The 18110-nt window shown below is 33.0% G+C and overlaps 2 protein-coding genes and 1 long non-coding RNA gene across 4 annotated transcripts; 1 reads left to right on the top strand and 2 right to left on the bottom strand.

Moving 5' to 3' along the window:
- Positions 1–953: 953 nt before the first annotated feature.
- Positions 954–3098, top strand: LOC11425119 (uncharacterized). The gene is made up of 3 exons (XR_003009270.2): positions 954–1207; positions 1417–1489; positions 2789–3098. It is a non-coding gene; the product is annotated as an uncharacterized lncRNA (long non-coding RNA).
- A 2008-nt stretch (positions 3099–5106) lies between these two features.
- Positions 5107–9228, bottom strand: LOC11420626 (metallothiol transferase FosB). Its single transcript, XM_003592884.4, has 3 exons — positions 8959–9228; positions 5481–5806; positions 5107–5332 (listed from the first exon to the last, which is right to left on the bottom strand). Exons 1-3 carry the CDS (start codon positions 9093–9095, stop codon positions 5250–5252), a joined length of 546 nt encoding a protein of 181 aa, XP_003592932.1. The 5' UTR covers positions 9096–9228; the 3' UTR covers positions 5107–5249.
- Positions 9229–11618: 2390 nt separating this feature from the next.
- On the bottom strand, positions 11619–17723 carry LOC11433851 (ion channel DMI1). 2 transcript variants are annotated; one of them, XM_003592883.4, is made up of 12 exons: positions 17086–17487; positions 16920–16988; positions 16225–16833; positions 15874–16056; positions 15720–15779; positions 15416–15619; positions 15007–15255; positions 14693–14791; positions 13323–13517; positions 12857–12949; positions 12484–12750; positions 11619–12287 (listed from the first exon to the last, which is right to left on the bottom strand). In XM_003592883.4, the coding sequence occupies exons 1-12, from the start codon at positions 17485–17487 to the stop codon at positions 12069–12071; spliced, it is 2649 nt and encodes an 882-aa protein (XP_003592931.1). In that variant the 3' UTR covers positions 11619–12068. The 2 variants fall into 2 exon arrangements, with proteins under 2 accessions (XP_003592931.1, XP_024632977.1); XM_024777209.2 differs by lacking the exon at positions 11619–12287 and having other exon boundaries at positions 12614–12750; positions 12857–12933; positions 17086–17723.
- Between the last annotated feature and the right edge of the window lie 387 nt (positions 17724–18110).

Here is an 18110-nt window from a genome sequence, read left to right as displayed (position 1 = left end):
TAAGAGAACCTGTTGTCCAAATGTGGCACAAAAATAGTAGGCCACTATTTTCTCCACTCCAACATTAGTTCGGATGTACTCATCTGAAAAAGTCACTAATATTACATTATTTGGAAGTGTGTTTTCAGACAATTTGTGTCATCATATAATTATCATTTTGTTCAGTTTGTACATTCCTTAGATGGTTTGTTCATAAAACAGATGGTTTGTGAGCTCGATGCACCTTTATGCAGCTCATTTGACTCTCTTTTGCGTGGGTACTGTGGAATGAGAGAAATAATAGATTATTCAAAAATAAATCAATATTTGAATTTTTACTAATTTCATATGCTTTTACCAAAAAAATAACTATCATTTGTTTAATAATGCAGGTGATTAGGACAGTGTTTATAATTAATTTTGTTTTGGTCTTTGACTTGGCAGATAGAACTTGAACCTCTTTTAGATTAAAAAACACATTCACTTTTTTATATATAAGAAACACTTTTACTGATTACCTTTCTTAAAAAAAACATCCTGAAACATATTTTAAATTATCTTAAACCTAAATTTGGTTAAAAGAATGAAATAATGTTATTCATGTTTGGAAAATTTATATTTCTTTTTATATATAAAATACAGTGACATTTATTATAAATAATTTAGGCAAAATGCATTTTTTTTACGTACTAGAAGTGTAACTCAGAGCGGTAAGAGGTTTGAGACCATAATAAAATAGTCATTAATGTTAACTTTAAGAGGTAAATATGTAATCACTAGATTATTTGGTGGCATTGCAGCCAGCCCCTTAAAAACCAACTAAACATAGTAGCTTTTGGCTTAGTACACACTATAAGGCGGGTGCTAGCGTGGGTACCTCTATAGGTCTCTCACCATGGATTAAGGAAAAAAACCTTTTATTGTAGGTTCATTCGGTTTTAATATAATATATTAGTTACAGCTATTTAGACATTGAATCCGTTTGGTTATTTTATAATAATACCACACCATCTTCCTTATTTACACTTCCAACCTTTTGATTTTGTATTTGTTTTTAATCTGATAAAATATCAGTACACAGTTAACATACTTTCTCTAGAAATAATTACACTCCACCGGGTCTTTTAACCACAATAATTGTTATAAAAATTATTCTAGAAAAACAAGATTCGTAACGTGAAAACAGCTGGGTTCGACGAATTACAGATCAAGGTCGAAGATCTCAAAGGTAACCCCACTATTCATATACCAGAATTGATGAAAATTTTCGATTTGTTTTCTTTCCTGTAATAAAGCGACCAGATCCGTTCCGATTAATCAATTTTAAATATGAAATTTATTATATATTTCAAATCTGAAATCCCTTGATTAATCTGAAATCTGATTTGTTAAGACCATCTGTAGTTATTGATGAAAAAACTGAACTTTGGTTTTCAGGGTTTTAGTTATGAACGGGAGAACAAATCGTGGAAATCCTTTGTTTTTGGATGCAGGTTTGGGCATCACACCGGTAAGCATCCACCAACATTAAGTATGTGTTTTAGCAATTAGATCTGATCTGATTTAGGGGGGGTGTATTGGATTAGGATTTTAAAAGACTATTTTAATAAAAAAAAGTCTTTTAAGATTTTAAAAGACTGTGAGATTTTAAAAGACTTTTTATGTAAAAGACTTTATACACTCAAGATCTTAAAGGATTTATCACACCGACTTTTAAGGATTTCAAAGGATTTTATATGATTTTAAAATTTCAAAGAGTTCAATGAATTTTAGGGGAAAAAGAACAAACTTACAAGCGTGAATGATAAAAATAATGAACAAATAAATTATAGCGTTTGAATAAAGAAAAATAAAACCAATAAAAAATTCTTTTACAATTGATTTTCAAATTTTAAGAATTTTAAGGATTTTATAAGATTTTAAGGGACTAAAAAACACTAATACATTATTCTCAATACACATTTTTTATTTGTTAAAAATGTTATTCCCACAAAACTCAATTGTACATATTTAAGATTATGCCAGCACTTACAAATATTTCAAAAAAAAAATTGTGTCAGCCATTACAAATCGGTTGAATTTAAATGAGTTTACCGAGTGTTAACTCAGTCAAACTCGTTAAGCCTTCCGATTTTATCAAAAACCGAATTTACCTCAGAGTTAACACGATTTTTGTACCTAAAAACGTAAATTCGGTAATCTCAAAGAGTTAACACTCGATTTGCGGAACATTGATTACGACATACTCTCTATCATAATATTCTCAATACAATTTTTTTATTTTTTTATGAGATAGAGAGAGGGAGAGAGGGGGGATGAGAGATGAGAGAGAGAGTGGAGAGATAAAGAAATGAAGAGAGAAAGGAGAGAATAGGGAGGGGGAGGGGGAGAGAGAGAGAGAAACGAGAAGAAAGAGATAGTAAGTTTTAAAAGAAAAACAATCTCAATAAATCTCATCTTTTCATGAACGATTTTTTCTTGTTAAAATTACACTACAAAATCCCACAAAATCTATCAAAATCCAATTTATTAAACAATCCTTCGAAATTTGAAAGATTTTGAATACCACAAGACTTTTTTTAAGTGATGAAAAGTCTTGATTGAATACCTCAAGACTTTTTTAAAATGACAAAGAGTCTTGATTGAATACCACAAGACTTTTTTTAAGTTGCAAAAAGTCTTGATTGAATACCACAAGACTTTTTCATAATTAAAAAGTCTTTTAAAATCCCTTATAATCATGATCCAATACATCCCCCTTAATTTGTATGCAATAAGAATTAATGTTACGGCTTGCATAATGTTACAGGGCACGACCGCAGAAAGTGATAGTAACATGTCAAGTGGTGGATCAAGTAACTCGGCCGAACCTGTGAGTTCAAACTCAAATGTTTCTTTTCCGGCCGAATCTGAAGAGGATGGAAATTCTTGTGATGATGGAAATCATGGTTCAGAAGACGAAGCAATTGTGTTTAACGACATGATGGGACAATAACAATTGTTGTCGCGTCATTTTTCGGAGATCAATGCTATTTGATTAGCTTTTGACTCACTTTATTATTTCACGACTGAACATTTAATTTTTCAAGAAAAAGGGGGAAAAAAAGTTCAAACTACCCCATTTTGAAGAAAAAAAAAAGTTCAAACTACCCCATTTTGAAAAGATTTAGGATTCGGGGGTTAGTTACATAAAGGGAAGGTATTAGCACCCTTTATGTCCGTAGTACTCTACGGGAACCTCTTGATTTTATTTAATAAATGTGCTATAACTTGCTTGCTTAAAAATGAAATTAATGTGATGATTAAAAGAAAAAGAAAGTGAGATATAATTTATCTTCATTTTTTATGATTTGGAAGGACGAGTGTCATTTATCTACGTACACATGAGGGATCAAAACCTCGTAGTTCGGGGTAGAAAACGATGTTAGATTGGTTTGGTGTTTTTTTATTAGTTTTGAAAAAAGGTTTTAAAATGAAAAGCCAAGTGGCAAATAAGAATTTGTTTGTGTTTTTTAATTTAAATGAAAATAGACTCGAAGTAGAATTAAATTGATTGATGTTTGATAGGTTTATTGTAAAAAGTTTTTTGTTATTTGCATGTTTTTGTTGTTTTTGAATAATTGGACTAAAATTAAACTAACGGAGCATAAAAATAAAAACGTGAGAATTTTGTAGTGAGGTTGGATCACCACAAAATCTCTTAACATAATCTAATTTTTTTTTGCATTTTTTATAACATAAGAGCAAAATAAAAAAAATAAATACCTTGAAATCAAAAGGGACAGAAAGGAGTAGAAAAAAAAAAGACTCGTCAACACAAGTCGAAAGAGGGAGAAGAGAAGAAAAACACAGGAAGCATCAACTGTGAATTTCGGTGTCCGTAATGCATTATGTGAGCTCTCTATTTATAGAAAAACTTCACAACTAAAAGGTGAGAAACTTTAGGGACAAGTAATTCATTTAGTACAAAAATATCTCAATTGAGTACTAAAGTATATTATATTGAGTACAAAAATATATTATGCAGTACATAAATATGTTATTCAGTACATAAATATATTATTGTGTATCAAAATATATTTCATATCAAACACTAAAATATATTAGATTGCCTATCAAAATATTTTGGATTGTGTTTCAAAATATTCTAGATTGTGTTCTAAAATATTCTAGCAAAACATGGGGACAAAGAAAAGCACCTTTTAAAAATGATTAAATTAAATATTTAACTTTTCCAAATAATATTTAAAATTGAGGTATGACAGTTGTCACATATGCATTTTCCGAAGTTCAGTTCGAACCGAGCAAAACGTGATGGGAGAATAGCATTCTCATAAATTGGACCTTCGAATTTGAAATGTATTTCCCAATTCACATGTCAACCTTACATAACCAACTGACCCGGCCCATCATTAAGCATGGAGGTCACTGAAAATAAACATAAATAATGGGTGTTCTCGTAAATTTAAATTTTAATTAGTATAGTCGACGTGCCAAATGTTAAAAATGTGCCACAAACTGTTGAATCAGGTTTAAACAAGTTATAGATAAAGCATCTTGACCATCAAATATTTTAATCTTATATCATGCGGTTATAAACTCATTTGCACAATGAAAGACCCATATTGGCCGCTCACGCTAGACGGAGCCACACTATAAACATAAACATTGTATACATAAGGTTGATATGAATGACTATAGTCTCCGCTGTGTAGTTTATGATAAATCCTCTTAAAAAGGGTATGTATACTTGTCAGTCATTGTTGTTTAAAATTTAAAATAAATAAATGGTTTTTTTGAGAGGAAAGAGTAATTTACCAATTTATGGTCATAATCATTCACTTTTATTTTATTTTTTTTAAGTGATGCCATCATATTACATTATTATCCTTAGAAATACTTTATAGTCACGGTCCCAAATCAATGTACATTCATGAACTACATATTATTTTTTATGTGAGTGTGTGTTTCAATATATTGATTTTATTTAGATGTGTGACTAAGCTAGTGAATCTGTATTATCCGTCGACTAATAGTCGACTTTTCCATTAGGGTTTGGTCAATTATGTACACAAACTAGCTAAATGACAAATGTAATTTAGTCATTTTATCAACAAAAATGTAATATTTGATAAACTAATTTCCATATTGTATTTCTCTTATTGTTGTAATAAGACATAGACATAAAACATTGACTTTATTAGACTTTCTTTGCACTATACTCTATCTCTTTAGAGAAAAATGAATGATTAAGGACGTTACAACAATCCTCATATTGAAATCCTTAACAAATCTATCACTAAAATCTCCATCATCAGCAAAGCTTCTTCTGCATGGCAGTTCTTTCCTTCTCCTGCAAAAACATGTCCAATTTGGATATAAATTAAGCTTTTCAATTTCATTGTAGTAATCATTGGATTAAATTTAAACGAAACAAAAGAAATTAATTAATTAGGAGAGTTGAGAAGAAAACATATATATATATATATATATATATATACCATAAAAGGGTACTGGTGCTTGATTAGTTGGCTGCTTTAGAGGGCAAGTGGAAATAGGAAGCACAGGGAGATTTTGGCAATTGCACATTTCAATCATATATCCATCTGGATCATGAAAGAACAATTGATCAACCTTAATTCCACCATCCTCCACAACTGCTGTTTTATACTCAATATTCATTTCATCAAGGTTCTTCATTATAAGTTTCATGTCTGAGCATTGAAATGAAATATGATTTTCTTTCGTGTTGATTTCTCCTCTTTTCACTGGAACTTTATCTGACTCAGTTTCTAGTAGGTGAATGCCAATGCCATAATTGAATAACCTAGAAGAAATGCACCATCAGTAAGCATGAAATGAGTTCATCTCGATTATTCCTTTGTACTCGTAAAATTAACAAAATAATTGTATACGTAAGATCTAATGTCTTTTTGGACAAAACTGCATAATAAATTGATAATGGTCCTGCATGGGAACTTTGTAGGCCACTAGGAATGAATTTGGGAACTAAATCGTTCTCTTATGGTCACAAACAAATACACGAGAGGGTGGGTCATTATATCTACCAGCCACAAGGCCTACGATTTATAAGCTTTAACTAATAGAACATTTCTATTTACGCCCCTCAATATCTCTTAGGTTTCCTAAATACATACTCTCTTCGTCACATTCTTTACATTTTTAAAAAAAAGTTGTTTGTGTAATTAATGTGTCTATTTTGTGTGTTAGTATTATCAAATTGTCATTTGTTTGTATGTGTATTAAATTTGATTTTTCATATTTCAAGACAAGTTAGTAGTATTGATTACGAATATGTTTAGGAACAAAATAATAACTCCATATAGTAATGTAAAAAGGGATATGTATTTAGTCAAAATGGTGTTTAGATATAGGGACGGTGGGAGTATTTGATAGTTATCTAAAGCCCTCTAAAGAGAAGCACTCTAATTAGTATTAGTACTATTTTTTGAGTTAAAATCCTCTCCATTTGCTAAAAATAGATGGATAATGTGGGTTAAGATCCTCTCCATTTATAAATTTCTCCATTTGTTGCAATTTGGAGAGAGATAGACACAAAAAATAAGTGGTGGGTCCTATTACTAAGTGGGTCCCACCATCATTAATTATTTTTTACTTTTTATGTGTCTTTATCTCTCTAAATGGAACAAATGGAGAAATTTATAAATGGAGAAGATATTGACCCGGATAATGTCATTTGGTGAGAGATAGATAAAAAAATTGAGTTAATATTCTCTCCATTTATAATAAATGTAGATTACCATTTAGAAAGAGATACACCTAAATATTAATTAAGATCTTGTCCATTTGTTAAAAGTGGATAGTGTCATTTGGTGAGATATAGGTACAAAAAAGTTTTAGTGTGTCCTGCCACTAAGTGGGTTCCACTACTATTAATTACTTTCAAACTTCTTTAAATCTTTATCTCTTCAAATGGAAGAAACGAAGAGACTAATAAATGGAGAAGATCTTCACTCATAAAATATAAATTGTGGGTCTTATAATAAGGAGTCAAGATTCTCTCCATTTATGTGTTTCTCCCTTTCTTTCATTTAGAGAGATAAAAACACATAAAATCTTGAAAAAAGTAAAATATAATTAATGATTGTAGGATCCACAATATATTTTTTGTGTCTATCCAAATTGCAAACTCTATTTAATTTACCAAATGAAGATGATCTTAACCCTCTAATAAGTGGGTCATATCATCATTAATTATTTTCAAATTTTATTGTCTTTACCTCTCCAAACGAGAGAAATAGAGGAGATAAAAAATGGAGAGGATCTTGACGCCAAAAAATTATGTAATGAGTTATACCACCAAGTGGATCCCACTTCTATTAATTGTTTTTAAAAAAAAATTGTGTATCTCTTCAAATGAAAGAAATGAAGAGACTAATAAATGGAGAGGATATGATTCAATTTTTTCTTCTTTGAGTGGGACCGGTACTATTTCTTATCAAAGTTTTTTTAATTTTTGGTCGAAACTATCCTTTTTCTTTTTATTTTATGTAATAAATACTTGTTCTTTTTTATATTTGGATTTGGATAATCTCATTTTTGCTGGAAATGGAATGATCAATGTGAGTTCGGATCTGCTCGAGTACTAAAGTAGTCCAGTTTTTCAGTTCTTTTCTCGGATGCACGACACGTGTTCAATTTAAATTTTAACGGTAGAGATTAAAGACATACAGTGAGTCGCTGAGAGCTCCTCTTCTATGATTCAGTCCAAAACAAATTGTCGTTGCCATCTCTCCTTGCTTCTTCGCCGCCTCGCTGTCACCATTTCTGTATGTGCTGCGATTTTCACCATTTTCCTTAAAGATTGTTGCTGGGTTTTTATTTTATTTTTGTTTAGATTTAAGATTGAAGATAGTTTGGTTGTTGCACATATTGAAGATTGCTCCTGAGATAATTACATAGCGATTTGGGGGAAAGATCTTGTAATTTTGTTATACCACTTTGCAAAGATTTGGGAAAAAATTGTAAAATCAAAATAGTGAATTTGAGATAAAGAAGAAGGCCAAGAACATAACACATGGCGGCGCTTCCGTATGACGATGAGAGCGTTCGAAGAGGAGGACTAGAGGAGCGTAACAAACAACAGAATTGAAGATTATTCTGATTTTTATCATATCTTAAATCTTGGCCATTGAGTTGTTTTTGGCCACGTGTAATGCATCCGTAAAACAAACTGGGAACTGGACAACTATTAGTAATGGAGCAGATCTGCACTCGATCAATGTACCATCTTGCGAGTTAAGATCATCTCCATTTAAACTCTTCTTCATTTCTTCCATTTAGAAAGATTTAAACTCTTCTCCATTTCTTCCATTTAGAAAGATAAAGATACAAAAAATCTTAAAAATAATTAATAATGGTGGGATTCATTTAATAATATGACCCACCACCTATTTTTTGTGTCTATCTTTTTCATAATTGCAATCTCCATTTATTTTTATAAATGGAGAGGATCTCAACCCCCGTTTTGTCGCACCTTCCATTTGTGAAAGCCCCTATAGACGCGCATTTAACTTTTCAACCCTGTAGTTAGAGGGTGTGCCATTCGTGACTCAACCATTATAACCTATTATTTTTTGTTTTTAATTTAAAAATACCTCATTTCATTTTTCTCTTACTACCAAATCAAGGGTTAGAATTTGTTCTCATGTGACATGAGATAATACTTTCCCTTCACCGTACATGTTTTAAAAACTACCCAATCTAGAGGCAAATAGTAGAATATCAATATAATATTTTCAACTTTTATACTGCGCCAAGTCCATCTAAGCTTTTTAGCTCGCAAATTATTCAAGAAAATGTCAATAGTTTTGATTTTAGCATATGTAAAAATATAATTTTATTTTCAATCCTTATAAACATTCTATTTTTTATTTATAATATTTCATGTTTGATTTGAACAGTAATAGAAAATGTGAAAATATATATAGTACTTACCAAGCCCCTTGAAATTTGAAAGAAGATGGCCTCTTAATGAGCACAAATCCGAGGACATTCTCATAGAATTTGACAGACTCTTGCAGACTCCTACATACAAAAGAGACGTGGTTCAGTGAAAGCAGTGGTAGAGGCATTACTTACTACTTTTGTTATTTTCTCTCAGTCTCACTCAACAATACTCAAAATATATATATATGTGTGATTATGATGATGAAGAAACAACACCACAATGCATAGAGTTTATATATATAAACTTTGGAGATAAATGTAAACTAAAATTATTACCCGTTCCCTCATCAATTTTATTACCAACCGAACCAACAATTTTCTGTCTCATGTCGTTGTATGCATGGGCCTTCATGTTCCTTTAATAAAAACGTGGGACACGTCATGTGATGGAAAACTAGTTTATGCCGCAACGCAACCATTAAATTAAATGATGCAAGTGCAACCACCAATTATAAAATAAAAAGAAGAAGAAATGAATATAATAAAAGTTGAAGAGCAAAAACATAACACGCAAAAGGCCTTTGTTGTTAGAAAGGATAATTATTATGGATTAATACATCTTTCATCTCTTAATTTATTTATTTTTTCAAATTAGTCCCCTAACTATTAAACGTTTCAATTTGATCCTTTATCTTTGTTTTCATCATCAATTTGATCCTATTTTATTAATTTTAAACCTCTCAAAAAGATGACTGTTGGATAAAGGAGGTTCATCAGATCTAACGGTGTATCACTAACACCTAATATTATGCCCTTTCATCTTCCATCTTTTATTTCTTTTCCATCCTATGAACTTCATACCAACACCACATCCCAGAAAATAATATCTAACACCACAACCTTTAACCCATTAACTCATATAAACTCATAGAATAAACTCTTTACCACATCTTCCGCAACATTTGAGTTTATGGGTTTTTCTTACAATCAAACATTATGCCTCTTTCATCTTCATCTTCAACATTCACAAAAGCTTAAAAACTTCCAATTTTAACATAGAAACTCTCACTCTTTGCATTAGGAATTGAATCAGTTACCATAACACCCACCAACCCAAACTTAAACGATAAACTCACAGATGTCAAACTTTGATATGAAAAACCGTAAAACGCGAAAACCTCTTCCTCGATTTTTCTTTCATTTCATGTGGTATGTAAAGTTGTGTAATTTATAAAAGGTGATTTTTTTCTCTGGAGAAATCTTTTCATAATTATTTTTTTTTGAATGTTAATTGTTTTTCATGGTTTATTTTGTTTGACTATGCACACACCGTAAGTTGGGATCAATACAAATAGAAAGAGGCGTGAATTATTTGTGGTGGATTATGGGTTTGTTTGTGGTGATTCATGTTGTTGTTGTTGAAGAATCAATTATTTTTGTTGTTGATTAACAGATTTAATTGATTTTTTATGAATTTAAATGATGATTCATGAATAATGATTGTTGTTGATTTATATTGTTGCTAATGGAAGAATTGTTCTAACCATGAAATCACTTCATCATCCCCAAGCAGCATAGAAGAAGAAATCACATCCAGCAACAATTCTTAAGGGGAAGAAAAAAATGGCATATGTTGCAATGAAACCCATTAAGCCTGGTTTGAAAGAATCTCAGGAACAGATCCATAAGATTAGGATCATCCGTTGGGAAGAAGATGAAGAAAGTAATATAATTAGGTGTTGGTGATACACCATTAGATTTGATAGACCTCATTTATCCAACGGTCTTATTTTTTAGAGGTTTAAAATCAATAAAATAGGATCAAATTGATGATAAAAACAAAGATAAATGACCAATTTAAAGTGTTTAATATTTAGGGAACCAATTAAAAAAAAAAAATTAAACTAAGAGACCAAACGATGTATTAAACCTAATTATCATCTATCTAATTATCAAATTTCATTCCATGGCATCCTAGCTGGAATGAAAATTGCACGTGACTGGGGACCAATAAATCATAAATGAAATGATGGAGTTTTGTGTGGTTGATATCTAGATGAATCTGAATGCTCTAATTAAACGATTTACATATGGGGTTTTGTTTTGGTAGGTATTGAAACAACGTGATTTGGATAACTCGATCGATAGATATTAAAAAAAACTTAACAAGCTGGACTTAAGTCCAATGTTTTTCTTTTAAACTAGCTAGGGGAGAGAATGTCACAGTTTAACAAAGGTGAAAAGTTAAACTGATTCCAGAAATCATTTTCAAGGAAGAATGTCGTCAGTAAAACAAGATCACCTCAGTGATTCTCATTAGATTGCTATTACTATACAAATCTCAAAGCTTTTACATAATTCATGTCTCTTCGCCAGCTGTCAACATCTTCATTTTAAGCGCATAAACTGTATAAGTAGTGTATGTGTTTCTTGGAGTCATTGTTTTTACCTTTGCATCTGTTACTATCATCTGTGTCGGAAAATATGTTATTTTTTTACTCTAAGGCTTCAAAATAGGTTCGAAACTCTGTGACTCGCCTACTATAAATCTCTCTTCATGCTTTCAAGGAAAATATAGCAGCCCCCTTGCTGAGAAGTGAGAACAAATGACTAATAAAAATCAATAATGAACTTTTTTGGATAATTTGTTTAACTTTTTTCTTGGTCCAACGGTGTAATCTTGATATAGTTTACACATGTATTTGAACTAACATGAAACTTTGCTTTTTTTTATTTCAAAGCTGCTGCTGACTTGATATGTTAAGAAACATAAGTGAATCAGTATAGCATTTTTCTCACTGAAACCTGAGATCAAAGTTTCTAAATGTGCTATCCTCTGCTACTTGAACTTGTCCCTAGTCACCTACATCTATTTATAAAAGATTATTTTACAAGTTACAACAAATATAATATCCACAATAAAGAGCGCGAGTAACCAATTCTTAGAGCCGGCAAAATCTTGGTTCCTTTCGCATTCAAGGAATCTTCAAATTCCGAGCTTCTATCAACAGTTATAACTAGCTGCCACTGTCAGTATCTTTTTGGCAAGTTAAATCGAGAATGAAAGGAATGACCATCATAGTGTAGGCATGCATGAATCTCGACGAGGACAAAACATAAAACATACGGAACAAGAATGATACTATTCCTTTCTTCTGTCATTCACCTGAGGCTAAAACAACAAAAACATCATCAAGGGACCATTTTCTTGGCACAGATTTTTCTGAAGGGTTGATAATAGCACGCTCTTGGTTGGCCAGGCGATAGCCTATAACAATCTCCTTTCTTGTACGACCCCTAATCATTATATCATAGAAACAGAGCTCCTCCTGGTCAAATAAATAGAACTCTGCTGGCTTAATACACATCTCGTTCCCCTGCCATAAATGCACCACAATTCCAGTATTATATGTCATTTTGATCTTCTAATCCAAAAGCATATAAAATAAAATAAAATAAAAACCTCAAAAATACTGAACTAGCAGTTTGACTTTAACATTTAGAGAATTGAAATTCAATTGAAATCCATCAACTAGACGAGAAGCGGAAAACATAAGTTTAAACGAAGGCTACCTCCTCCGCAAATAATTCCTCAAGAACACGGTTGATCTGCTTGTCTTCAGCTACCATAGCTAGTGCCATGCTAACCAGCTCATTGGATAATACATAATCACTGATCCTGGATACAGAAACTAGATTTCTAGTCCTAGAATCCAAAATTTCACTAATTATAATTGATTTATCTGAAGCTTGTTGCATTTCGCGGATCCATGAGTTATGAGAGAACCCAGATAACCTTAAAGAAGTTGACTTCGTATCTCGGTAAGGTAGACGTCTCGACTACAAAAAAAAAAAAAAAAAAAACAGAAAGGAGGTGTCGGAATGCAGTGCGACAGTAGTATTATATGAAGATCATGACACTGATGCGAAAAGCAGCAGTGGTTACCTGTATATCACGAATGAGCAGAAGAGTGGCTAGGGATCTTGAGTCAGAATGAGCAACAGAGTCCTCCACTGACTCATCTGCAAGAATAAGGATCTGTCCTCTTAGAGTTAGTATACAGTTGAAGAATATTTTCCTTTACTTGGCTTAACTGTCCTGAATCTGAAGAAATTCTATGACTTTTGAATTCCTACTTCAACATGCACTTTGCTCATATTTATATGTCGACATTATTATTATTTTGTCCCATCCAACAGTTACGTGGAGGCTGTCATTCTAATCAAACACCTTTTTTTAATGAAAGTATGATATAGCTGATAATTCCAAATGAGATAGAATAGAAGCATAATCAATTAGAACAAAATATGTTCAAACTCTTAACATTCACTTGGACATGGTGCGCAAATGCTAGTTTATGCATTTCAAGTCAAACTATAAATATGGATAAAGAAGAAGATTTCAAGCTTACAGAATCAAAAGTCTCCAAAGGAAGACTCTCGAGGTGCCGCCTAATGACAGCATTTCCCTCCCGGTGAACAAGCTTTATGTTCTCTAATCCAAAAACATCAAGTTCACCAGCAGCAAGTTTCCTCTCTCTTTCCTTTTCAGGAACTTCATTGAACATCCAAAGTTCTGAACCAGGGGCCAAGAATGCTTCTAAAACCTGCAAAACAATAATGATCAAGGATATGTTAAAAGATTATGAAGCAAGAATTTCGTTTCATTTTGTAGATGGACATATTAGCCTATTACAGTTATGTGACTACTTACCATTACCACAGTATATTGTATACAACAAAGGGTTAAAGAATATAAAATATAAGGCATTGGTCGAGTCTAGGAGTAATACATAGTGCAGTTTCTTACTGAATACTATCTTAGTTTGCGTGATTGCCATAAAAGTACTGTTTTGATGTTTACATAAACTATTACAAGTCAAAGCATCAAACATCAAACATCAAAAGATATCCAATATAAAAGGCTTTAGGAACTTTCTTTCAACAACAAAAAAAATACTTCAGGTACAGTAACTTGGATAAATTTCTGTTTTTTTCCGGTCTATAGGAACACTATTTGGTTAGGGATTAAATCACCAGCTCACGGAGGCTTCAAACCGACTGGAAGCACTTTGTGACCCAGGCAATGACGCGGAAAAGAGTATCACATCCAAAGGTTTTGGACTTGGAGACACTTGATAGTCTTACAAAAGAAAAATACCAGTTCTAATAATTCTTGTTATGAATATCGAAAGCTATTGAGGAATCGTAGTAGATCAAATAGATAAAATGTATTCAATCATATGAATCTGATGTGCTTGGCATATGTTGTAGCTAATTTTGTATTTTCAGATACAACCTTTGAGAGTGTCAAAATTCAATATTCTTTAGTAATAATTCCACAGTATTAGAAGTTTGAATCTTCTCTTAGAGAGAATCTATACTGTTGAAGAGAGAATCTAGTTCATGAGAATGTGATTTTGTATTTCTGATTCTTGAGAATGATTACAAAGAGGAATGAATCTATTACTAGATTCCCCAATAGGATGAACCTCACTAACTTCAGTTAGTTAGAGGTTGTTACAATGGGTTCTATCCAATGTGTGTAGAGTGTTGGGAATTTTACTCTTATAGATAGTGTAAGCTAAGCTATTGAGAATTTTACTCATTCCTCTAATACACAGTAGTCAAGATCTTTTAAATGTAGCTTGATTTGACATGTTTTATGTTTCTTGAAAGGGTAAACCAGTTCTTCTTACACATCAATTTGATGGTGCATAATAGCAATAATATAAGGATATTTAAGGCAGTAATATGGAATGGACAAAATTTAGGGAATTACCATGATCATATCATCAATGTCACGGCGCCAGCCACAAAACAGTATCTTCTCTGGATATTTAGGGGGATCACGTATCCTAGGGAAATAACCCTTGCGTACCTATACAAACTATACACTGTTAAACCATGTAATATGTAATGCTGGTTTCTGGCTACAAAAATGTATTGACTAAGTCACCTATGATCATTGATTTAATAAATCCAAGAAAATGCGCCAGATATACGACATTCTAAAACCTTATTAGCATATTTTCCAAATTATTCAAACATTAAATGGACCCAATATTGAAAGGCAAACTAGAACAGAAAGATGACCTCTGGCAGAGGGCCTGGGGCATAAGTGTCATCATCCTCAGCTATAACAAGGACTTCATCACCATCTCTCAGAACATAATTATCATCTGGATTTATGACAATCTTCCCTCCATCTGCAGCAACCTTAACTCCACACGGTATTGCATCAGGAAATGAAATTAATATGTCTTTGAAAAGAAGATCATCCAGTTCAGGCCATCTTTTTATGTAAAACTCAGCATTCTCAAATCCTAGAATGTCCTCCCATATCTGGCCAAGAGAAAAAAACAAATGAACAAACAAACACGGTACGATACCAAGTTTAGGTAACTGGAAACCAGATGTGACGGTTAAGTCATCAAATCCATAACATTTGAGCCACTACCAATTTCAGTAATGCATAAAGGGATCAAGTTATTTGAATAAAAACCTGTGCAAGGCCAGGCTGTAGAGCACACTGAATCATCAAACGTCCAATCACATCATGTGCAACAACTGTTTCAATGAGTTCTCCACCAACAAGTTTCACTAGGGGTTCATTGTCTAGGTCGCTCATCTCTACAACAACATGCCCCCTTAAGCCCTCCTTTACACCAGCTAAGCTAAGAACAACTCTCAAAGCACGTGCATCACTCTGGAGACAAATTCGAGGAAAACACTGACTAAGAATAAGTTTCTATGCAAGAAATAGTCACCAACAAAACAACAAAAGGGTGACGAATATAGCAACTGACCTGATCTGCATTTTCGTCCGCAGCTAAAACAATGATTGCACGTGCCTTTGAAACTGAAACCTACAAATAAATAATGAAGAACTAAGAATGATCACACAGACTATGCTAAGAGTTATCCTTTCCATGAATAAAGAACAAAATACCACGGCAATACCTTCTTTAGGTCAGCAAGTATTAGTGGACTGCCACTTCTACATATTACTGATGTCCCCATGAAATCGAATTCGAGCTTTGCAATATCCATTTCCATTTCCTCCTTTTCCTTTTCTGCAAGCACCACAATAACACCACCACCAACACTCTTATTGGCTATTGCTAGCTGCTTCAAAAGTGAGCCCTGCAGTAAAATATCACTATCAGCTTTTTTGTGTCATATTTATCAAGAAAAATAACTAATGCACTCAGTTGAATGGCCCTCATCATATAAACTAAATTCCTGAGCATCAAATTCTAATTCAATTTCAAAAACTCTAAATGTTTCTAAGAAAACCAACGAGGGGATTACCAATTTGTCACTCCAGCCAAGGATGAGTACATGGTTTCTTTCGATGACTTCGCTCTTTCCTTTTCTAAGTGAATCAACCTTCTCTGATATAGCATCCGAAACAAGCCCAAGCATCATGGCAAATATAAGCATGCCACCCGCACTAATTGAGACAGAGACGATTCTCTGGCCGGTTCCTTCTGTTTCAGCGTGATTTCCTGCGTCAGCTACATAAGTCCAAGAATGCCAAAGTGCTTCAGCCATGCTACCACCAGTAACCGCATACAACGCTAAACCACCAAATGCTATAAGAAAGAGAGTTGCACAAAGAAGTGCAAGTAGCTTTGCATAAGGATATATGGAGAAAAATACATCTACCATATAAGCAACTCTCTTCTTTAATGGTACATCCTCCTTGTTACTTTCTGTTCTCCTCAAGAAATTAATTATTTGAGGAAGATAATCAAGATATTTGTACAATACAAAAGGCAAAATCAATGTGAAAAGCACAATATATAAAGCTATTGTTCTACTATCTGCATTATCATCGTCATCAACCTCTTCTTGTATGGATGTTTTTCCGTTACGGGAACAAAAATCAATTTGACCACAGAGTTGAAGTTTCATATCCTGGAGCCAAAGAAATTGAATTGATAAATAAACAATGGATTCAATCCAACACAAACAAGAAATTTAAAGGGTGCAATCAGTAATACCTTGAGTTTGGCAAGTTTGTATTGTAAATAAGCTGAATAGGGTACAAGAATAATACAACAGATAACTAACTGCAAAAAATAAAAATTAGAAATGATTGAAAATGAAGTATGAACATTATAAGTTAATAGAGTGAAAACTGAAAAAGTGTAAAAGTAATAAACTAACAAGATAGAAGATGGGAGAGGAGGTAGAGTGTTGTTGTTGTTGTTTGGTGATGGAGGAAGAGGAAGGTTGTGGAAGAAGTGAGGAGGTGGTTTTGTTGTGGTCGTTGACGGAGAGGGGACGGGGATGAGGAGGAATGAGGTTTACAGGAGGTTTGGAAGGAGGAGGGGGTGGTTGTCTTCTTTTTCTGGAGGTGCTGCCAATGCCAAGGAAAGAAGGGTAGTTCCATTGTTGTTCTGAGAAATCAGTTTTAGTAGTTGAAGTTCCTCCAATTCCATTGTTGTCATTGGGATTGGGAGGAGTAACAGAAACTCTGAGATTGAGGGAAGGAAGTGTCTTTGTCTTCTTCAAAGGTGGTTTGTTCATCACATTCAGATTCGATGATTCTTCATTGCTCTTTGCCATTTTCTTTTCTTCACACTTTTAAAAAAAGAGAGAAACAGACAAATATAGATTCCTTTTATGTGTATGTATTGTACTGCGTACTGGGTTGTGAAACCGATGAAGTGTACTTTGTTGTTGTTGGAGAGAGAGAGAGAGAGATCTTGTCTTTGTGGGACTTGTTCGTCCGAATTAAGGAACTTGTCTTTCTCTCTCTTCCTTTCTAATGTCTCTGTCTCAGTCTCAGTCTGCGTCAAATATTTTATTCACTCTCCTGTGGGGACATTTTCATGTTTGACATGGGATCTTCATTTCATCGCCTCTTTCTCTTGTAAATCAATCTCAATCAGCTGCTAGTCAAATGGTCGAGTGAATCATCAACTTCGTCCTTGAATTTGCATTGATCTGCCAAGATCGTCTCTTAATTATAATTAGTCCCTGAATTTGTCATATGTCAACCAATTTAGTCCCCCGTCCAATTTAGTTGTTAACGGTGCTGACGTGACTGTTAACCTCTTACATAGGTTTTCATGTCAGATGTCACACAAGCATGGACTAATTTGGCCGATAGTGACCAAAATTTTCAAGGACAATTGATTTGCAGAAAATGTTTTGCTCTTTCTTCCTCAATGGCTTTTTCTTCCCAA

This window comes from Medicago truncatula, chromosome 2 (genome assembly GCF_003473485.1).
Source record: "Medicago truncatula cultivar Jemalong A17 chromosome 2, MtrunA17r5.0-ANR, whole genome shotgun sequence".
NCBI lineage: Eukaryota > Viridiplantae > Streptophyta > Magnoliopsida > Fabales > Fabaceae > Medicago > Medicago truncatula.
Note: the sequence above shows the minus strand (reverse complement) of the source record. Positions and strands in the feature narration are given on the sequence as shown.